The following is a 24,479-nucleotide window of genomic DNA, read 5'->3' as shown; positions in this document are numbered from 1 at the left end:
AGTGCTTTACCTATACCCGGTCACTGCAGTCTATAGATCATTGCAAATAGTACATAAGGGATTAACAATTTATACATTACACCACACAATATTTTAAACTCACTGTCATAATTCGTATGGGTGGGGTGAGACAAACTGTGTTTCAGAAATAAAATGAAATTATTTAAGATAAACAAAAATAATATTTCTTTTTTTCAGATGGGGTGCGTTATAACAAATAAAATAAACTAATTTTTACGTTTGATTAAAATGTAACAAGAAATATAGCCAAAAAACTCCACACAAATATATGTTCACAGAGGTTACGCTAGGTGTTGTCATTAACAAAAATAGATAAAAGTATAAATTTCGTATGTGTACTTTCAGTTGACTGATAGCTTCATTCATTATTTTATGAACAAAGCTATAGACACATTAATGTGTCTAGTGATGGTTCTCATTGGCTCACACAATATTGTAATCGAGCCTATAAGAGGAGCTGGGTACTTGTATAGTATTAATTACCCATAGGGCACCTATATTGGGTTGGAATTGTAGCCAGTTGACCTCCTCGCACAATGACCAATGCAAGGGGCATACCTACCTTGTTATGGGGTTTGAAGTGTCCCTCTAAAAACCCTTTAACCCCTTAAGGACCAAATTTCTGGAATAAAGGGGAATCATGACATGTCACACGTCATTTGTCCTTAAGGGGTTAAGTAGAATACATGCAAAATTCCACAGTCCCTACGTTCTGTCCCTAAGACATAGAGGCAGAGTAAACATAAAGGCACTAAACTCTGATCTTTTAACCTGCTAAGCATTCATAATGATATCAAATAAAATCTAGTGGAACTAATGAATCGCAGTTCATGCTGTAGATGTCATAAAACAATTTACTTACATTTTTAGATAGGCATTTAAAAATTAAAGTGACATACATGTGACATTGTGTAGGGGTCTGTTTAGACTTCAACGTCACAAGTTCTTTCAGCAGAGATCTGTCGAGGGAACTGAGGTTAAGTGCAGAATTTGCCTCTGTCAACAGCCCTTTTGTGCATACGCAATTTAAGATCATCAGTGACATTGTTCTCTTTGGCAAGCCAGCAGGTCAACATGCATGGGGGGGGGGGGGGGGGGAATAGTGGGGGCTCAGTGAAGCATTGATTATGTAAGGGTCAAGTAGGAAGTAACAAAGACATCTTCTGCTCTGCTTTAAAAAGGGAGCTATTCAGATTTTGTGTCTCTAGAATAAGTCTGAGTGTGAGAAATACACTTATTCAGTTTTTAAATTGAATATGTATAAATATATCTTGTGGGATCAAATGGAAAGTCATCAGTCCAACATAATGTCATCTGATTTATGGCTCTGATTAAAGTGTTTTTAAGGCCTTTCACTATAAGGTCATTTAGCTGACAAATTGGGAGCCTAGGATTTACACTATCCAAAAAACAAGAAGAAAAAAAATAATAAAAATACACACAGTACTCATCTTCTTCATGCATTTTTTATGCCAGCACTGCGAACAGAAATCTATTGAATATATCAGTCGTCTTGGTCTCATTTGTATTGCTAAAGAAATATAGAAATATACTGTCTCATCAAGATACGTAGTGTGAAAAGTAATCGCGTTCCATTTGTGAACGACTCCGAAAGATGCATTTCAGCAGTCCCCTGTCCCAGCGTTATTCGGATCAGTGCTGTATCAGTGATCTAGGTATTGTCTTGGGTCCTACATACTGTATAAGTTTGTGTGTGTGAGCAGCATGTCAGAACAGGTTTTTGCATGCGTTCTTTCCTAACTTGCAGCGGTGCGGTGTATCAGAGTGAAATATTTATGCACATAATATAGAAGACAAGCAAGATTGTAAGATAATTGAATAGTAAACTGAATGTTGAAGGTTACTGAGTAATCGTATCTGAAGATTTTATACAGACTTGCCATTTTCATTCTTCATTCAAACTTGATTTCCACTTTTCCATGCATCACATAGTTTGTACACCCTCCAACAAAAGATTTTACCAAGCAGGACTGAAAACTCCAGTCTAATTGCCCCAAAAAATCCAAAAAGGTTGTAGTCTGAATAATAGGACAATACTTTGGCTTTCGAGTAAGACATTTGGTAACATCTCAATGTAGGCCTCCTTAGTAAAAGGGGTTTGCTGGGTTTATTTCATTCTTAAAAACACAAAACATTTTGATTGTTATATGAACTGGTACTATTATACCTTTAACTATATACATTGATTAGCCTTCCAACTCTCAAATGATTAAAGGAATGGTAATTAGAAATAAAATTTTCTTTTCAACTTTCCATCAGTTCAATTCGAGATATAGCCTGTTTATACAGTTATGTAAGAGCTAGCTTTGTCGGAGTCCACATTTGGTTTAGAGACCTTCTGAGATAATGCTTAGCCCTAAAAGGGGTCCCGAAGCCTTAATGACCTATTCTTTTTGAACTTGATTGTCAAGCCTCCACGAGTCACTGTTTGATCATTATAATAGCATTTTATATTCAATTTTACAGCAGATCTGCTTTTAGGAAAAACCATTAGACAAAAACGTGTTACTCTTCAAAGCTTTGGAATGTGTAGTCTGCCTCTTTTGTGTGTGTGTGGGATTAAAAAGGAACCGCAAGGCTTGAAGTGTCTTTGACTCCCGATATAATGTCGACACAAAGGGGTTTATTCACTAACTTGTGAATTATGTAGAATTGATAATAGCTTTGAAATTTCTTTTGCCAAAAGTTAGGAGCTGGAGAATCTTGTCACTTCAGGTATTCGGGCCTAAAATGTTGAGCTCACTTGGCAATTCTTTATTTCAACTTAATTAAATTCATTTCAGCTTTGTAGTGCTTTTTAAACGCTCACTTTTGTCACACTTCCCTTATCAAAATCTAGATTAAAAATGTCAGAAGTCAACAGGTCATCATATCTTTCTATAGATAGATGGATAGAGAAATAGAACAGCTTCTCTTATCCGATTTTAAGTTTTTATCTTGTGCACAGTGTTTATTGCTAGCTTACATACACAGTGAGCCATAACTGCCTACACATTAATAGAGAAAACACTGTGTGGTCATTTCTCTGTTCTCTTGTGCATTTTCAGACATTTATTGAGAAGGCAAAATAACCTATAGGTTTTACTGCAGCAATTCTACACAGTAGAAAACCTCAATTTATTCAGGGATTGCAGATATGAGTGAGCTGTAATGTTACTAAGACGGGGGCGATTCGAGCCGAACATAGATCCTCAATATGACTCCAGCTCGAGATTAAAGCTGTGGTTGAACGCGGAACTCATGATTGCACATAGCCTGATTGTGTCTCTGTTTCAAGTTACCGTCTTCCCATCCTTGAGTTCATAAAGGATTGTGACAATGTTATCTGTTTTGTGTCTATGCAGGGTCCGAAGATTGTTCTAGAAATTTCACCAACACTAATGGAACCATCGAGTCTCCCAGTTTTCCAGACAAATACCCTCACAATTTAGACTGCGTATTTACTATCCAGGCCAAGCCAAAAATGGAGATCATCTTGCAGTTCTTGACTTTTGACCTGGAGTATGACCCCCTACAAGTTGGAGAAGGGGACTGTAAATATGACTGGCTGGACATTTGGGACGGGCTTCCTGGTGGTAAGAGATTATCATATACTAATTTTATTGTGATTTTACACTGAGCTGCAAACATGATTCACATCCTTCTGCCACCGATAAACGTAATTTATTTTAATATTCCTTTATAAAGCGCCAGCTAACTCCCAGTGCTGTATAATCCCTGTTAATGAGAATGATGTTTTTTGAATTAGTGACACTTCATTGAGTTTCGAGGCTGCTAAAAATGACGTGACCTGTAATTAACAGGACCCTCTCGGTGACAAGTATAACCCAAGGCAATATATGATACATAAACAAGAAAGCACAGTGCTAACTGACACCATTTTATATATAAAAAAATAATAATCTAGACTTTCCTTTTGTGTGTTTTTTTCCCCTAGAATAAATAAAAAATAAAATAAAATGTAATTTGAAAATATTATTCCAACTTTGAAGCCATAATAGTGGAATTGGGTAAAAAATAAAAACCTACAAAATCTCTGCTTAAGCTATTTTGGACTATACATTTGCAATTCCCTTTTTAATTTCCATCATATTGAATAACCCCCTTTGTTTCCCAGACATTCCCAGCCCATCAGTAGAAGTGTACTTGATACTGTATGGTTTCTTGGCACAAGCATGATTACTTCAGGGTTCTATACGCTCAGTGTCAACAGCACAGCTACATGTCTCTTTCTAGCAAATCCATTAAATCAGCCTCTGTGGCGCTTCCCCCTCTTCCATCTCTTCGAGATGCTATGCAATCAAATCACTACCTTTTGGACTGCAGTGTATTGTATTAGATTACTGGAATTTGCAGCTGCCCCCTGCGTTCGCCATTTTAGCCTGTGGCATGTGTAGTAGATAAGAAAGCACCAGAGTTCTGTTAGCGAAACACAGAAGGATGTGTTAGTCTCTAATATCCTCAGCTGATAACTCCGATGCTCTTATTCCTCTCTGCAGTGGGGCCCTTGATTGGCAAGTATTGCGGCACCAAGACCCCCTCCGAGATCCGTTCTTCAACTGGAATCCTTTCCCTCACCTTTCACACTGACATGGCGGTGGCTAAAGATGGGTTTTCGGCTCGATATTACCTTGCCCCTCAGGAGGTCCCTGAAAGTGAGTTTGAAAATGTTCTGCTTGCCTGTCAGGCAGTTCTAGTACAGACTTTCATCTAACTGTGAGCTTGTCAATGCTACTCATCCTTTTATTTTTTTTCCAATACCTGAGTTCTTCTATTCAGTCTACCTTTTGAATCACTCTCTTTAGATTCCGCTTGTGCGCTCTATTTAAAAATCAATTTTTTTTTCTGACTTCTTTGCCTGATTTGCATTCTCTTATGTGATGTAATAAATTAAATGTCAGTCATTCTAATTCCCTCTGAGTATAATTGTCTCCAATATTTATCTTTTCAAGCACTGCAAGATTATTCTTTCTTTACAAAAAAAATTAAATAAAAGTATATCTAATATCTTAAAGGTTTCAGACTGAAAACACATATATTGCTTAGTGGTGTTTTTGGATGGAATTATTACATTGGTTTGAACAGTGATGAGGCCTTCTTATTCGCAAGCAAATTCCCACAATGCCTTGGGAATAGAATTCCCGCAGAGTGGCTTTAATTAAAGAACAGCTTTTGGAAGCAAGCTAATGTTTATAGGTTGTGAAATTGAGCACAATCCTACATTGATGTTGATGGTTTTTTAATTAGACTGTTCCTGCATTTTCCTCTCATTATGTATTCTGCTTATTGTCTCAGTTGCACCTTAGTCTCGGCAAAACTTCTTCGGTGTTAAAATGCAACACTTCTGTAGTCTGCTAGAGCAACCGTACAACATTATTAATTATCATTTTTATATCATTAGTGTCAGTTATAGTTTCCAAGGCTTAATGCAGACACCTTTGGGATGGAGTCAAGAGAGAAGACATCTGACACTAATTTGCAAAATAGCCTTCAAACAAAATAAAGTAGTTACCAAGTTCAGCCAGCTACATGCATTGTATGGTACTTGATGAGTGAATTAAACCCAAACTGGGATTTGTGATCAGCCCGTCAATATTAGCTCGCTTCCAGATAAAATAAAACTTTCAGAAGTTTCACTACTTTACTTTTTCTTCCTTTGTTTCTATTTTCTGTCTTACATTTTCAACATTTTAAAACTAAAAATTATATTTCCATTACAACAGTGGTTTAGGATTAAATCAACTAGTGCCGTACTACACTATTTATATGCTCTATCTGTACAATTATATGCAGAGGAAACTGATTTAGGAGAAGCCTCGGAATAGTGAATTCCCCAGCAGACAAAAAGTCTGTGTCGGATATAAGAAGGCTGGCAAATGCTGCTGACAGCAGATCTGCAGCTTTTGCAAGCTGTGTTTCATATTCATAGTTACATAGGTGAAAAGAGACTTGCGTCCATCAAGTTCAGCCTTCCTCGCATATGTTTTTGCTGTTGATTTTACCTTCAAAGAACATGCAGTACAATACATGCTTGCATATTTTCTTTGTGGGTATATCTACTAAATAGTGGGGGAGAGTGGGGAGAATCATTCAACGCCATGTTCCTTTAAAATGTGTTCTGCAAATGTTCCTCCAGCATCACAGCCACCAGATACAGGACACAAGGGGGCTACGATAGCAAAGGATTTGACAACCCCAAATTCTAAAGAGGTTAATGTTTAAGCCTGGGGTTTAGGTAGAAAGGGAATACTGCTAACTATTTAACTTGGTCTATCTAATTAACCTGTGTCTTCTCCAGCATTCCAGTGCAATGTTCCTCTAGGGATGGAGTCTGGGCGGATATCTAATGAACAGATCAGTTCCTCTTCTACATACACAGATGGGAGATGGAGTGCCCAGCAGAGTAGGCTCAACAGTGATGACAATGGATGGACTCCCAACACAGATAACAATAAGGAATATCTGCAGGTAAATGGACATGTCTTACGGAATTTACCATATCCATATAGAAACATAGATACCTTAACCACTACAGTGTCCTGGCATCTCCATTGTTGGTAGTCAAACCTGTTTAGGATGGTATGTCTAATAACCTGAGTTTGCCAGTGCTGCTCCTAGCCGTCTCTCTACAGCTAGGAGAGTTGGAAGTGTGCTGAAGTGGTTATGGTGCATGGAGTGTTCCTTTAAGTCAAGTTTTTCGGCTCGATAAGTTTCTCCCTTAACAGTGTGATTTTTTTTGTGATAGTTTTATTGATATTGTGCTCTCTAGCTCAAACAATTAACAAAGAAAAATATTTCTTTAACACTTGATGGAGTAGGAGATTTATATTGACATACGGCCACAGGTCACAATTTAGTGAACAAACTCATTAGAAATATGAATTTAAAGGCTGCTGTTCTTCTCCCCTCCAAACCAAATTCCACCTCCCTCTCCCCAGCTTCTTTTGATGTGAGGACAGGTTTTTAATATTGGTCTCTTTTTAATTCCTGTACATCCCGAATATTTGTATTACAAAGCTGCATTGCTGCGGCTTCTAGTAGTTTGCAAACTGATGCCAATGGGCGAGGAAGAAAGCTTATGCTGCAATGTCTGCTGAACTGGTTTAAATCAGGTATATTGATGTATCATGCCATACGCCTGTCGAGGGCTCATTTGAATCCTTTTTAAGACAGGGCTTTTTTGGAAGCGGTTGCTTTGCTTTGGGAAGGTATCCCTCTTAAGTGGATCTCACTGCACCAGGCTCAGGATTAATTGTTAGTCAGGAGGCATAATGGTAAAGCTGGTGGGAGTGTCGTAATGAATTGATCCACTGCAGAAACACACTGCAGCCCTTTAAATCACCTCGTCACCAGTCAGCTCCCTTAGGATGGAAGCCAAGTATAGCCGGGATTTAGTGTTCAAGGGAAAAGTCCTAACTCCTTGTCAGTCTGGCTACTGTGCAGAATGAACAGTCATAGGCTTCTGTATTAACCCTACTGCTGCAGGACTGGCTTGTCTGAACAATGGATACATAAAATGTATTATTTGGTTAAAAAACAACAACACAAAAGTAAGAGAAAATATGTATTTGTTACGTTTGGAGATTTGTGCGTACAGGGTATGTACAATAATAATTATGCATAAAATAGAACAGAACTACCGTATTTCACGTTTTATACCATGATAGAATAGGATTTATTCACTAAACAGTGAATTTGCAAGGCCAACTGACTGCGTTAATAAAGAACTGGGAGTTCACTAGGGAATTAATTGGCTGAATTAGAAACATGTTCCTATTCTTCAAAGTTTCCAGCTTTGTCTATTTGTTTGTTTGAAATTTGCAGTTCGGAGTTAAATATGCTGAAACAAAAGTTAGTAAATAACCCTGTGAGTTTTAAAGCCATTCTTCAAATCCAGATTTCTAACTTGGATATTTATACCTGCATATTGCAGTTCACTGAACAATTCATCACAAATTGTAATTTAATAAACCCCCCCATGTTGCCAAATAATAGAAAAAAAAAGAACAAAACATTTCTGATATACACTATTTATATTTAAAGCATTTTGTTATGTATATTGTCTAACAGAGAATTGTAGATTGTTGAAGCATTTGGGACTGTACATTGCTGAATAATTTAATTCGGCATTAGGGATGCTGTTTGATTAACTATTTCACCACTTACATATAAATAACTCCATTGCAGAGTATCATAGCTGATAAATCATTGGTTGCTCGCCTCCCCATCTCTCCGTATTGAAGGTCAGGTTAAATTACAGTGCTGTTTCACATTCCCACCTATTGCTCCAAGGGGAAGGACATTGTCTCAGCAGGGCTGCGCCCAAGTGCCAAACGCCAGGATAATTTATTCCACATTAGTAATCTGGCAAGCACAGAAGCCACCAAGCAAAATGCAAAGTGTCTTGGACGGTTGCTGCATTGGATTCTGTTCCAAGGAAATCGGCAGGGCTGCATAGCTTGCCTTCTGCACCATGTTATCAGGGTTTTAACTATTTTAAAGACATTAATGCACTCTTTAATCATCACTCAGGTCTACTATTGTACCGTACCATCACTTAGCAATAAAACAGGCTCGTAGTTAGCAAAGGAAATATATTGCTTCTCGCAAATATTGAAAATAGTGCCAGCCCAATATATCCTGGGACTGCAGGGGAAAAAAATAATAACTTTGTTACATCCAGTTTTATCTTGTCTTCAGAGTTACGAACAATGCTGTGTGATTTTTTTTTGATTTTTTCTGACATAGCCAGTAGGTAAAGAGTTACCATTATTGCTGTTTTTCTTCGGAACCCAAAATATTAGAGAAGAAAACATGAACGCGGTTGAAGTGTTTTAAAGAGGAAGTGAATATGTGTAATTCTTTATTTATAGTCCAAGAAGTTTAACAGTGGAATTGCATGTTTTTTAGCCGAGGTGTGTTTTTACATGGGCACGCTCACACATACATTCATGTATGATTATATATATGTGTGCTTGTGTTCAAATCTTTTGTTTTGCTAGATAAAGTTAACACGTTGTTGTGGCTGCCTTTTGCTAAAATATAGAATAACTGTGCCTTACCTTCCTAAAAGATTTCTTTTTTTTTGTGAGTCTTATTATGTATAAAAGGTCGGGACAATAACGATCATTGATGTGATCAGCAGCAGAGCACAGTGCCACTTTTAAGATTTAAAAACGACACATAGACATCCATATAGGTGTATAACTAACATAGACAGCCATATAGGTGTATAACTAACACGTGACAATAAGCTTTAACAAAGCTTTAACGAAGGCATAACCACAATCCAAAAAAAGCAAAGACAAGAGTTAGGATTGCTCTTAAAGGATTACTATAGGGTCAGGAACACAAACATGTATTCCTGACCCTATAGTGTTAATACCACCATCTAGCCCTCCCCCTGAGCCACTCATGCCTCCATAAATATAGCAAAATCAAGCCTGAAGCTGTACCTCTGCATGCTGTTTGCTTCAGAAATACAAGCTGTCTGTTGACATCATCAGAAGTGGTGGCCTGATCCAATCACAATGCTTCTCCATAGGATTGACTGAGACTGACAAGGAGGCAGATCAGGGGCAGAGCCAACACAATTCAAACACAGCCCTGGCCAATCAGCATCTCCTCATAAAGATACATTGAATCAATGAATCTCTATGAGGAAAGTTCAGTGTCTGCAAGCAGAGGGAGGAGACACTGAATGTTTGGATGCATTTTAGGCAGCCATGACCCAGGAAGGATCTCGAACAGCCATCTGAGGAGTGGCCAGTGAAGTTATCACTAGGCTGTAATGTAAACACTGCATTTTCTCTGAAAAGACAGTGTTTACAGCAAACAGCCTGAAGGTAATGATTCTACTCACCAGAACAAATTCAATAAGCTGTAATTGTTCTGGTGACTATAGTGTCCCTTTAAGTTAGAGCACATGTTGGTTTAAGTAGGTGGGCTAGCGGTTTTGATTATTTTAGGAACATCTAAATAAACTTAGCAGATGGGTTGAATAATGTTGCCTATGTTGTATTTAGAAATTAGACTGTTCTGCAAAATATTAAACATTACTCACTGCTAATGTATTTTCTGATCATTCGTTGAATCCTCATTTTAATTTTTTTCAAACAACTTTTTTTTTGCATAGTAGAATTAAAAGGAATAACTACTGTTCATAATCTTTTTCTGCATATTAATATATGGTGACTAATACCTCTGTGCAGGTGGATCTCCGCTTTTTGACTTTGCTGACTGCTGTTGCCACTCAAGGCGCCGTCTCTAAAGAAACGAACGTGGATTACTATGTGAAATCCTACAAGCTGGAAGTCAGCACCAACGGGGAAGACTGGATGATGTTTCGTCATGGAAAGAACCACAAGGTTAGAGCAATTTACTTACCTTCTAATTGTGTGGTTTATGCTTCACAAGATATGCAAATTGTAGTGAAAGTTATTGAATGCAGACAGAATAACAAAACACACTATTGATTGATCTCTCAAGATACCTCGAAAATCCCATTGGTTATGCCGAGATGTACCGCAGAGTGCTTTCGGGTTAGGGAACACCTGGATATTCCCACCACTCTCGATTCCCATGTGTATTAAATGTTGACTTGCTTTTCACATCTGGTGTTCTACAGAAATATTGGGAATTATGTATAAATTGTAATTCTGGCACAAAGTTCTAAAACGGGAGCAGTCCGCAGAAGTATTCCATTGGTTTCTACAGTGACTACTCTATTTTTAGAATTTTTTTTTTTTTAAATTCTTTATTTTAGGTGTGCACAGAATTAACAGATCGCAGATATTCGCCACAACAGCGATATTCAGTAAGATAGGTAAACATAGTACAAGTCATGGCATATTTTATACAGGCACATTTTTATAGTTTTTATAGTAGAACAATAGTTTAGGTTGACGCTTAGTTTTCAATATGTTAACATAATGCACATGCCATGTAGAAATAGGTAGAGGAGGGACAAAGGAGGAAAAAAACATGGCTCGTGCAGAGAACGCAGATACAAGAGCATTCTAACAATCGATTTATGAGTGTTAAATCTCGCTTGTTTGCCTATGCAGTAAGAAAATGGGAATGCGTACATTTCTTATAATTTTAACTAGCTTAGACAACTATATTGTTAAAGTAAAAGCAAACAAATCAAAACAAGGGAGAACACCCGATGGACAGCAGCTGTAGACTAGACACCCCTTGACATATAAGGCTGCAAACTTTCACAGCAAATTAAACAATGCTTATGGTCGACCAAGATCACAGTAGCTGTGTTTACAGGTTAAGCTATGCTTCAGTAGATGTGCTAGGCTAAGTACAGGGTGTTTGTCAGGCGTCACTTGTGAGTGCCTAACCGTCTATGGCATGAGACATGCTGGGTGTATATGTGGTGGTGTAGCATTGCTCACAGGTGCATATACAATAAGTGTGGTGTTTCACTAGGGTAATAAACATGTATGAGTTGTTAAACTGATTGTGGCAGCGTTCGTATAGATATGCATATAGGTTTGTTCGTGGCGTTAGTAAGTGCACATTTTTGGGGTATAAACAAATTCGATATAACAGGCTGAACAATGGTTAACAGTTACTACACTGTAGTCTAGCATGCAAGTGAGTTAAAATGAAGTTACTATGTACTATCACCGTATAGTATAAGCTTTAACCTACAAGTAAGCGTATATCAGGCAACAACATTATGGTGATATAGGCAGTATGAAATTTAAAGAAAAAAACATAAAGAAAAAAGGCAATCATATGGGGAAAATATAAGAAAATACCACTGGTGGTAAGGGACTGGAGAGCGTATATGGCTCTAGTCCGTGTGGCCGACCGGTTGCAGAGACAGTTCAGCCTATGCCTGACGTGTAATTTCCCGATAGCCAGGGAGAGTGACTTCTGCTTTCAGGCTGCGGAGTGGGTTGCAAGGTAAGTCCATTCCCTGGGGTTGACAGTTCCCTGTGTGTGGTATGATGCTTTATGTGCCACCATGTCGGGGCCGTCTTCGTTGCCGTTGTCTGCCTCTTTGTCAGGTGGTTCCGATCACTTGTGGGTGAGTTCTCGTTATTATATTGGTGGGAGGTTGGTCTGATATGCGTCCGCCTGAGTGCTTGCTGGTTCCCTTGGGCCTTTGGCGTGGTCCTGTAGCCATGGTCTGGTAGCGTGCTGGGCCTTAGGGTCCGTTCGGTGGTGTTGCTATTCTGTGTGAGGGGGCTGGTGTGTGCGCCCGGTTCGTGATCCCGCCATGCCGGCCTTTGGCTTTTGCGTGGCCTGGTGGCTGCCTGGAAGGCCAGAGCTGGGCGTTCATAGTGACGTCTGCGAGTGGTTGGTCGTAGCCACGAGGCTACTAATTGTGCAGCCCGTTGGTGGGTCACCCCCCTGTCCACCAATGCTATACAAAATTTCAGGCACAGCTGGTCTAGAGCCATCAGAGGGTGGAGTGTGGCATGGCTGACCGCTGGCTTGTTTCTGTGTCTTAGCTGGGCGGCCATTTTGGCTGGGCCTCAGGTGCCTCGTGCGTTTGCAAGTTAACCGGTCTGAGTATCTCGCTCACCGTTTGGGTATGCTTGGGTCGCATGTGCTGTGTCCGTCGCTTGGTGGTACCGGGATATCCCTCACCGGCCAGGGGGGGTGAACGGGGTCTGGAGGGTTGCAGCTTTTTCCCGCTGAGCTGTTGGCGCGGAGGTCGGCCGCCACTCCCGCGCCTGCATAGGTTGTTAGGCCGCAATCCTGTATCTGCCCCAGGTCGCTTCTCCGGGCTCGGCAATCCGGCAAATTGAGTCTCGAGGACACCCCACTACCCTGCTGCTTCGTCGTGGAAGGTTTGGTGTGGTAGTTTTGGGGAAAAAAGTCACTTATTAGCCGGTTTTCGCACAGAGCTCTGGTTGTGTGCGACCAGTCTGCTCGGCAGTCAGGCCCCGCCCCTATTTTTTAGAATTTTGACTCAGAATTACTCTTTATACCTAACTCCCAATGACTTGTTTTCAGTTCCACCATTGCTCTGAGCCCATAACCGTCAAACGTTCCGTGGTTGGAGACGCATTTCGTACATTTCTGTCCTGATTTCTTTACTGGTGCACATATAACTCTGTAATTATGGAGGAACACATGTAAATAGCGGTGCTATAAATGGCGATATTGGGAAGTATAATACAAATCTCAGTATTTAAAAGATGGGTGTTAAAAAATCCAAACAATGCAGCACTATACTGTATTTATTGTTCTTGTGCCAAGTTTTTTTTTTTTTTTTTAAGGATTATAAATAAATATATTTCATGTCTTTCAATCTATTTTGATATTTTTTCTCTGCCTCTAGAAGAATGTAGCTAGTGAGCACGGGATTATGGGTAACCTCAAGATAACTTACAGTTAGAGGAAAATGTATGTATGAGGTGTAGGCTCCCTAAAGAGAGATATCTAAAGACACTATAATGTTTCTTCCACACAACATGACACTGACAGACAGAGCATGACGTGTGAAAGCAGTTTTTTCCCAGTAGGTGAATTCTGTTGTATTTCCTGAGTGGCAAGAAAGTGGAATGCTTTATATTTATTTGCCCACGTGGGTTAAGGTTCTAAACGTATCAATGATTGATATGCAAAACTAAAATTGTGGTGGGCAGTCTCATTTCAGTTATATAGTCATTTATTACTGAGTTTCATCACGGCCATGCCCTTTTGTGAAATGGAATTTTAGGACAGCTGTTTCCATTTTGAGTTGGAATCTGTTGCAGATCTTTCGAGTAGGAACAAAAGACGGCTTATTAATAGAGAACTAAAGTAAGGGTTTTTCTTATATCTGTCAGCAAATAAACCAGAGCTTGCATTCCTGCACTGCTATAGACTACTTGACAGCAAGTCAAGGGGAAAAATGGTTTCCCATCCTTGTGTCTCGTCTCCTACATGGAATTCATTGAGAATTTATGTTCAGTCTCTGTACATGCTGTGAAAACAATCGCAAAACCACATGAAACTCCTATTGAGGAGCTAGTGAGGCCTAAAACTTGGGAACAAGAGTTTTCTTCATACAATTTCAAACAGCACTTAGCCAACAGAGAGCATTGTGGGTAAATTGATTATCTGATACAGTGGCAAAGCAATGTACTTTATAAATTATCCCTCTAGCAATACATTTTTTTGTGGTAACTGACATTTTTTCTGAGGTTGCTATGTAGACGTTCATTTTTAGCAAGAATCTAATAGCCAGTGGCTGTTCAATATTATCCTTCTTATCTATCTTATTTAGAATATCCTACTAGTTACAGATTAAACCATTCTTAAATCTCTTGAGGAGGCAAATATGTGCACTTGGGCTAATTTGTTGGATTTGGGCATGGGTAGGAAAACGAAAAACGGGTGCATAGAGCCCTTTTCCCTTAAATTACTGCATACTATACCAGGGACACTGTTATGAACACTGTTTAGTTCTATATTGTTTAATGAAAACTGCATTGTTTTATTCTAGTCGTATGCAACATTAGACAAACTTTTTCCAAGGCTCACACTAATATAGACACTTACACTAATACATACACACACACTCAAACTATTACAAACACTCTCACACAAGTTTTTTTTTTTTTTTTATATCTCCAGCCACCCTCCTGTTAGCTTAGCTTGTGTGTCCATCAGGGTGGCTTGGAGTCCTGGTCCTGCTTCTGCTGCTGCTGGGGGGAGTGAAGGTCTGGAGACGTTCGTGGTCCTCTCCCCTCATGCTACTGCTGCCTCCTCTCCCTCCTGCGCCTTCTCCCTGCAGGATGCTGGGAGGAAGTGACAGGCTGTCATTACAGGGGCCCGGTCGCGGTCTTAAAGGACAGCGGCACTCGACCAGTTCCTTGTTGAGCAGTAATGTTTCCCCAGTGCTATAAGCATAGCACCGGGGAAACATTCCACGGCACCCCTGTGTGCACTTCGCCATACAGTTTGGGAACAGCTCGCCTAGCCTGCTCATAATATTTGGCTGTATTTTCTGCCTCTTTTGTTTTGTTTCTGTCTTTGATAGTTACTGATGTTTACTCCACTTTGTCAGCTAATGACTTAATATTCAGAAGAATAGCTTAACAATATATATGTTATGAGATAAAACCATAGAAGAGTTGATTAAAGCCAATTGGTTATTGCAGCTTAAAATTTTAAATTGTCTTTGAATGTCCGATTCTTCACGCTTTCGTGAACAGATCCCCAAAAAAACACTAAATGGAAAAACTTTCTGATTTTTTGTTTCCTAATAAATCTATAACATGATATAGTTGATCATTTAAAAGCAAAAGGGAGTCAGGCTGTCTTGGTATAGGGTCTGTTATAGCAATCAGGCTTGGCAGAGATGTATTGAACCTTCTTCCTACTGCTTCTACTATCTAGGGAATTTGGAAGGAAGTGCACTCGACTGTATATTTAACATACACCCTTGAGACATTTAACTCTTAACAGCCACACACGAACATTCAGTGCACATGAGAAATGGGCACGATCTGTGTAGTGGGGAGGTTAGATGAGAGGTCATGACACCCCCAAATCACATAGCCATGCAGTCCACGTGCCACATGTTCCAAACTCAAAGGCAGTAACCAAGAAAAGTTCATTGCATGAAAAAAAATCTGCTTTACAACAAATGGAACAGTCAATGAGAACAATAATTAGGTAATATGGTACCAGGTTATTGTAAAGTCTCTGGGGACATCCGATGGTTCAAGTTGTAATCATTACGGTAATCACTGCTAAAAACAAAGTACGATAGAGCACTTTCAACATAGGTCCTTCTTGGGCTATATGAAATTAAACTGATTATTTTAAGAGGGTTTTTATGTATATTATAATGCTTAAAAATAATCTTCTTCTTTCAGTTTAACCCAAGATAGATAATGATCCTCTTAAAATGCAGGAAAACAGATATTAGAAAAATGGAAATAGCAAAAAAAAAAAACAACTAATAAATAAGCAAAGATTATTTAATACATGGCACCTTTAAACAGAGAATCATGGCAGATCACTGCGGTATTATGATTCGGGCATCCATGCCAAATAGATTTGTCATATCTGCCGCATCTTGACTCCACGCCACAAAAGAGGCAGGCGTTTAAATAAATGTATACAAGTCTATATATGTGTCAGGCCATTAAAGCCTTTTCTGAATTACTCCCTGCAGCCGGATGACGGGTGGGCCTTTTGCCAGCTAAGCAAAGAGAGAGCAGAGAGAACTCGTAGCTTATGTACTTTCTTTGCAGAAGGAAATAAGAAAGTACAAATGTGTCGCAAGTAAAATACTTAAAAATAACAAAAAGAGAAGCTTGCTAGTGTCAATGTTTTCAAACTGATTGATAGAATAATAATAATCTGTGAAATGACCACAAATTTCTAAAAATGTTTTACACTAAATTTATTAACCCTTGTGTGTAAAAAAAATGCTCTGTCCATGAAAATAACCTTGAACTGCGATCATATTAATCATCAGTGGAGGGATGCTTTTATGTATACGTTGCTGGATTCACACCTTCAATGCAGCGTTTTAATCCCATCTTCTTGATAGCCTGGGCATTGGGATCTAAGATACTGCAGTCATACTAAATTGGAATTGTGTATAGTATCAATGTTATATATACAGGCTTATTCGCTAAAATGTAAAATGTCTCAAATGCAAAGTGAATTTGAAGTGAACTTCCATTTTTAGGCCAAATTAGTCAAAATTTCCAAATGAGCGTTTTTTAGGCCTAACAATTTAACCTCAAAGTAAATTTCCAATGATACACATAACCCTGATCATTTCTATATGTGCACTATGACTTTAAGGGGCATGTCTTGAATTTGATTATTTTTCGGTTAATTTGCAGTAGAAAGGGTCAAGTGGAAAGTCTATCAAACCCTTTGTGTGCCTTAGAAGTTATTTTATACAAGGCACACAGGGATTTATTACCCACAGGCACTGTCGGGATATACTGGACACATATGTTCTAATGTTTTTGAGTATTTTATAGAAAACTTTATGGCTCTTCCTGTGCTCCTAACCGTCACCATTAAAACAAACGAAACAGACCTAAAATATACATCTGTCTGGCTCTCAAATCCTAACGAGGCTTTTTAGCCACTACCGTTTGAGTTTGTTTTGTTATTTAATCTAAACCCGCAGCTGTGTCAGCTATACCTGCACTTTTACAGGATTACTAGCTGTTAGGCCACAAGCCATGCTCTAAATTTGTATAAATGTGCCACATAAAATGCACCAGATGAAAGCTCCCGAAATTGTATCCATAATGCTTTGCTGTAGGCATCAGTGGGATTTCCTTGCCCAGGGTGTGATCTGTATATTCTTAATAAATAAACAAACAGGGGTAAGGCATGACTAGAGATTAAAAGAAAATTAAAATCCTGGAATATGCATTGCAAGTCGATGAATTTCGGGAGGATGTATCTCGCTACAGAGGAGGAATTCAAGGATTCTGCCTGGGGCTAATATGGTGTGCTTTTCTGTGTGGGATGTAGATTTTAAAAGAGGCACTCCTGAAATGACTTCTCTCTTCGTTTTACTTGTATGAACTCTAGATGGGGAAAGCAGCGATGCCTGGTGTGGAATGCAAACACCTCAAATGAATTACCTTCCTGCTGTCAGCAGCACTAATATAGCATACTAAATGCTACAGGATAGAAAGGGAACTCTGCTTAACGACTTCTCAGGGCTGTGCATGCAGATATCATGAAAGGAGGCTGAGAGTGTGCGTACGCGTGCGCAGCTCGAGATACAGCAAAGAAGGCGGCTGCATAGCCATAGTGTGTGCTGAGCTGCATGCTTCATTTCATGCTGACTATAGATCACTTTCAATAATCTGACCGTCATTGCAAAAGGCTGATCTTAAACCCCATACATTGCGGGTGACATCATCCATACATTATTCTCTCTAATGCATGGGTTCGACAGGCATTAATCTCAGGGTAGCGCCAAGACTTCCATGTCCTGGTCTGCCAGAAATTAATGGGAATTAATTTCAGGTAGCAGTTATTTTTAGCGTTCTGGAGACATTCAGCGTTGTGGCATATTATGATCTCTCCAGAAACTCTCTATAGCAGGGGTACCCAAAAGGCAGATCCCCAGATATTTAAAAACTACAGCTTCCATGATGCTTTGTCATTCTAAAGGCATGCAAAGCATTCTAGGAGTTGTAGTTCAACAACATCTGGGGATCTATGTTTTGGGCACCCCTGCTCTATAGGACTATATTCCTAAAACAGTGACTTTACCATTATGTATCCTACTGAATATGAAAGGTTAATACCGAAGGATAGTTTTTGTGGAAAGGTCCGGTGACATTCCTTGCTGTTATGGCTACGCGATCCATTCAGAGTTTATGTTAACATGCAACGTTCTGCTTATTTACTTCTTACCATGTTGGCGTCAACATCACATTGTTATGACGACATATACTATCGTCGTTAATGAGTTAAAAGAAAGCATTCTCACATCAAAGAAACGTAGGCCAACATGATTTAAGTGGTCACCTGTACCTGCAGCTGGGACTGCTGCCGAAACATCTTTCATATTTCGTTTTTTGAATTCCTTCAGTTCAAATAATGACTTATTTGCAGTTCTACAATCCCTAAATTCTGCACAGATGAAGTCTTAAAATACTAATCCTGTTAGTCCCACAGACTTCTAAAGCACTTTCTCCCTCAATATGTATTTACTGGCAGAAGGCAAGTTAATCCTACAAAGGGCCTACAGGTGGAGTACAAACACACAGATGGCAAAGAAGAAAAGCCGCAAATTAAATAGCAGGCATTTTTTTGCACCCTTCAAATGTGCAGTATTTGGATAGCCAAAGCATAGTTGAATTTAAGGGGGTGTGAGGCCGTAAATTGCTTTTTTTCGGATTTAATGGCGTTTTAACTTCACTTTTTTTTATTTTTCACTGTGAAATTTACAGAGTCACGTCAACAGCCAAAACTAAATGTTCTTTAAAATAAGAGATCGGATATTACTCACAGTCTGTGGAATGAAGGGGGGTGGAAGGGAGTACAATACCGCTGATTATAAACAAGAAAAAAACTCTAGATATAGAATGGATTTAAGGTGGTATTTTATAAGGATGTCCCCAGTTAATAGACAGCGATGGCATTGTTTTAGTTTGAGTGGGGTTAAAGAATGGGGTTGACCGTTATTTGTCTACGTTATGTAATACTACATCATAAGGTTCATTCTCTCTACCGGTTCATAAATGATAACTCAGGCCCGAAAGCAAGCAGTCAAGCAAGCACAGATGTATCTTTACATGCAACTGGGTTACAATGAGATCAAATGTAACAAGGCTACGGGAGCTTACTATCTGTTTTTACCTAGTTTGCCACTGTAAACCCCCAATTAGCTCATTTGTCTTAAATTGCATTTTAAAGGGTCTTTAACATTTTAAATGGGGCTTCTAGATCAGATTATCATTAAGGTTCAGTGTTCTTTGAAAAACAGAAGTGCTTCCATTGTTGCTGAAATAATTATGGCCTAAAAATGGAGCCGTCTTACTTTCTCCTGGGATTTTTGATGCATTTCAAATCTCTCCATCTCCCCCCACTTGTTTCATTTACAGGACAACCCAACAACCTGATGATATTGTATGTCTCAGGCAATGATTATAGCTTTGAGTCTGATAGTGGCTGTTATCTGGATAAGAGATTAATGTCTCTTACACAGACAAAATGCATGCATGCAAGTAGGAATTCCCAAATCAATTAAACATTTAAAATGAACAACACTTATATTTGCTTTAGCATTAAGCTTCTTGACAACAGACATACATTTAAAGGTCCAGAATAGGAAAGCAATTTGTTCATGATAGATTCCCTTTACAAGGCAGTGCGGTAAAATATATCATTAGTAGTAGGGAGACTAAAAGATAATTTGTATGGGCAATATTTATTAGAGCTTAAATGGAATTAAGGCTCATTGCCTTGCCCTGTGTATTTACAAATGTGAACGCCTCCCATATCTTCATTTTTTAGGATCTTAAAAAATGGTATGGGTTATATATTTATTTTTGATTGCTCAGCTCCAGGTTTTAAATTATTGTTTTTTTTAATATTTTTTTGTAATTTAATTTTTTTTTTCTTTTGACCACGCCAGTGCTATGGTGATGGAGTTTCAAACAAAACAAAAAAAAAAAGGGAGAAAGAAGGACTGTAGTTTGGGTCAATTTGTGCCACAGACGCCGTGGACCAAATAGTAGTGTAATCTCTATTGTTGTTATCGCTATATTTATACATGTTCTCGTGAATATTATGCTTTTGTTTAATCTTTCTTCTAATAAAAGTAATAAAAAAAAAATAGTTGGAAAGACCAACACCATTTGATCACATGTACCTTTTATAAACCTTTTATTTGCCACCATTATTTCTAAACGTACAACCTACCGGTCAATGGTCTTACAAAACTTAAGTCTACCAATAATATCAAAACATGAGTAATGTACGTCATATTCTTTATTATTATTATTATTTTTATTTTATTATTTATATAGCGCCAACAAATTCTGTAGCGCTGTACAATCGGATATACACGTTACACACGTTAATAACCAGTTACGTGGGTGCAAAATTATGGACCCTGCTCTAAACTTAAATTAGAATACAATACATGAAAAGACCACCTACCGTACCTAAAACAGCAATATTAACAAAAAACAACAACAACAAAAAAAACACCCAGACAACACTCAAACAACAAATTATAAAACCCATGACTCTCTTATTCCCACATCACAAATAGACCCAGCAACGTTTAGACCAGAATTGAAGCCAAGGTTGTCATAGACTATTCCAGTCGAAACATTGCTGAATCCACTAGTGGAATAAAACCGTCATGGAATGTTGAAGGTGTTTTCTATTCATTTATTCGCTGAATATGGAATCCTATGATACGATATACGTGTCTTGTTATTTTAGTTTGCACAATAGTGATGTATAACGTCCTGTTTGTGCATCAATCTCATTTCCTTGTAAGTAAATTCAAAAAGAATATTTAGAACATGCGAAAAACACAGGTGAAGTAAAAACAAAATCATTTAGCTTAACGCGCACATTTATTTTAACCCATGGCCTGCTGGGCTTGCTAATGACTAATTACCATCGGATAAGACGGACGTTGGTTTTGCATCAACAATACAAATGAACAGGATGTTTTCCCACTAAGATACAGCTGACCTTTTCTCTGACTTTCTAAGGGAAGTCCTTTGAGTTAATTTAACCCTAATTAATGCTAAGAATCCATATCCCTTTCCTTGCTTTGAATCTTGCGTTTTTTCCCGTCAGTCTACAATGCCCTCATTTCACAAGTCATGTGTGTTTGGTAAACAGCAATGGCTCATCCCCTATTGACCTCATCTACAAAAAGAAAATCTGCTGATACTTACACGTTTACATAAAATAGTGTAAGAATTACCTTATGCACCTGCATGCAAAGAGAAACAAAAATAAAAAAAGCAAACACTGAATGTATTAAGACAATCTTACCTATACATTTTTTTGTCTTTTTTGTTGTTGCTTTTACAAAATGTCATGTGCATGGATTCTTTCTTTTAATTTATGCATCATTATTATTATTATTTATAAAGTGCCGAAAAATTCAGCAGAGCTGTACTATAGGTGGACTAACAAACAAGTAGTTGCAACAAGACAAATTAAACATACAGGAACAGAAGAGGCTGAGTTTACATCATTCTTATTTAAATATTCACTAACAAGATGCCCATTCTCTATAACCATTGACAATACATTATACTGTTATGTGTGTGTGTGTGGGTGTGTGTCAGTGAGTGCATTAAAATATTTATGACTAGATAGCCATCTAGCATATGTTATCTGCCATTGAATTGATTTTGCTAACAGATAGATATTAATAAACTTTAGAACAAACCATAATCTAAAGGATTAGACCGGTATGCAAACTGTCCAGATCATCCCGAGATCAATATATTTATTCAGAGGGGGTAGTTCTGCATACATTTTGAATGTTTATTGTGTTTGGTTTTTGTACAATGAATTTCCTTATAGGCCACATTGTAACGCTCAAGCTTACCATTTCAAAATTGCCTGCAGGGTTTTTGGATTCCATTCTGCATTGATGTAACAGCCACATCTATAAATTAAGAGTCCATAACACAACGGAAGCTTCAAGAGCAGATGGTTTTCATTGACTTGTTCATGTCTCTGAAGAGTTAAAGAGGGAGAGGAGACAGTGATTTGGCCAAAAATCATTAAACGGACATTTATTTGGCCTCTTTTGTCACCCATTTGTTAAATTCTCCCTGGTGTCAAATTAAAGCCCAACCTTGGTTTATATTCAATAAACTGGGAATTGTTGAAAATTGCACATTTTAGACCAAAGTAGCAAAACTGGCAAAATTTGGCATTTTGGACCAAGATTTCCAACTCTTTTGTCAGTTCTCCCCAATCCCTGGGTTAGTGAATAGACCCCCTCACCTGACAAAATTCTAATGTTTTGCTCATTCTTTTTTTTTTTTCATTTTATAGATATTTCCAGGGAACAACGATCCCACAGAGGTTGTTTTGAACAAGATTCCACAGCCGGTGCTGACGCGATTTGTGCGGTTCCGCCCTCAGACATGGCACAGAGGGATAGCAATGCGTGTGGAGGTGTATGGGTGCCAGATAACAGGTTTGTCTTCCTAACTAGTTGTCAATAAAGTTATCTCAATATATAAATGGCTGTTAGCTTGTCACTGACTCCACACTTCTTTTTTACCTATTAAAACACAATAAGTGTAGTAACATTTAGAAGTCAACGTATTTTAATGAAATTACCGTAGAGGAATATACCAACTGTGTTATGGCCCTTATATCTCTTTGTTCCCTTTTGAAATTGCTCATATAAAGTACTTTGTCAAAGTTACAACAAACAATCAACCAGGCACAGAGGACAGCATAGAATTTGACTGGCATGAGGATCAGATTACATTGAGTGGGCATTCTGTTAAATCAGAAGTTTCTAAAATGGACAAGATCACCCTCAGCTTTATAGAGAGATTGATGAATTCTCAGGTTGAGGTCTGTACAGCAAGTAGGAGAAAAATAAATGTATGTTAATAAATGTAAATGCCTGAACTATTCTGGATAGTTTGCTTATAATGTCTATTTTGTATTTTCCTCCCGTGTGGCTGTACAGATTCACCTTGCTCTAATATGTTGGGAATGATGTCGGGCCTGATATCAGATTCCCAGATCACAGCATCTTCAACGAGAGAGTATTTATGGTCGCCCGGAGTGGCTCGTTTAGTGAGCAGTCGGTCGGGCTGGTATACCCATATTTCCCAAGCTCAAGTTGGGAAGGAGTGGCTACAGGTGGACGTGGGAACCATTAAGACCGTAAAAGGAGTTATTATACAGGGAGCGCGTGGTGGAGACAGCGTCCCCACCTCAGAAAACAGGGCTTTTGTGCGGAAATTCAAAGTGGCTCACAGTCTAGATGGACATATTTGGGAATATATACAAGATTCAAAGACTGAGGCAGCAAAGGTATGATTTAAGGCTAAAAATCGAGATGAATGTTTTTTAATGAGTCATGATGAGATCCTCCAGTTGGCTTTACTTTCAATCATAACTTTGGACACTTGTAAGATTCTAGAAGAAAAAATACCAAGACAGATATTACAGGAAAACCATAAAAATAAAATACCAGCTGTTCCTATAAGAAAGAGCATTTCAAAATATTCTTAAATATAAGTACATGCTTCCGTTCCTGTAGGGTCTCTACAGTTTTTAAATCACATTGCCAGGGAAGCAATTTTCTCTTGCACTTTCACTACCTGCTGTGTTTCACAGGCGTCTCTTCTGAGAAATGGCTCAGGAAGTGCAGAATAGTAAGAACCCAAGAGACAATCTCTTCCTACACTCTACTGAATTATAGTAAATGCCAATTCAAATGTTTTATCCCTGATTCCCTAAAGCAGAATGGCAGGAAAACGTATAGATACGTTAAATCTTTTTTTAAAATTTTTTTTTAGCTGTTCCCACTTTCATGGCATCAACATGAAACACACATATGCAAATGAGCTTCTGTAGTAGCTAGAATTACATTTGCATATAAAATTGAGTTTATGATGATGTAGAAAAGATTAAGGAACTCGAAATGCAATGCAGATATATCTCCTGATCTATAGATTTGCTAGTGATTGCTTGAGAATGGTAATTGCTAATTTTGGGCAATTCAGCTGTTCTTAACGTCAGCATCAAGAAGCGTAAACCATAGCAGTTAACAGCTGGGAGTCAAAGCTAAGCCATCAGTGCCCTGGAACAGAGGGGAGACTTATCAAAGTGTTCTGTGCTAAAAATTAGTCTCAAGTTCTAAAAGTAGGGCAATCACTATGGAAACCAGTGGCACGTACTATTGGTGACTCCTCCCCTTGCACATTTTTGCACCATTTTTAGAACAGAATACTTTGATAAATCCCCAC

The 24,479-nt window shown here is 38.5% G+C and overlaps 1 protein-coding gene across 2 annotated transcripts in view; it reads left to right on the top strand.

Annotated features, from left to right (window-relative positions):
- The window catches only part of NRP2 (neuropilin 2), a 120,664-nt gene that overhangs the window by 45,004 nt on the left and 51,181 nt on the right, over window positions 1–24,479 (top strand). For both annotated transcript variants that reach the window (XM_063429804.1, XM_063429805.1), the window contains exons 4-9: window positions 3,387–3,617; window positions 4,542–4,697; window positions 6,341–6,510; window positions 10,254–10,409; window positions 22,540–22,684; window positions 23,192–23,541. In XM_063429804.1, coding sequence (XP_063285874.1) covers window positions 3,387–3,617; window positions 4,542–4,697; window positions 6,341–6,510; window positions 10,254–10,409; window positions 22,540–22,684; window positions 23,192–23,541 — 1,208 coding nt within the window. The remainder of the gene's footprint in view (window positions 1–3,386; window positions 3,618–4,541; window positions 4,698–6,340; window positions 6,511–10,253; window positions 10,410–22,539; window positions 22,685–23,191; window positions 23,542–24,479) is intronic.

The sequence above is a fragment of the Pelobates fuscus genome, chromosome 8, assembly GCF_036172605.1.
Source record: "Pelobates fuscus isolate aPelFus1 chromosome 8, aPelFus1.pri, whole genome shotgun sequence".
NCBI lineage: Eukaryota > Metazoa > Chordata > Amphibia > Anura > Pelobatidae > Pelobates > Pelobates fuscus.
This window is presented reverse-complemented; position numbering and strand designations above follow the sequence as displayed.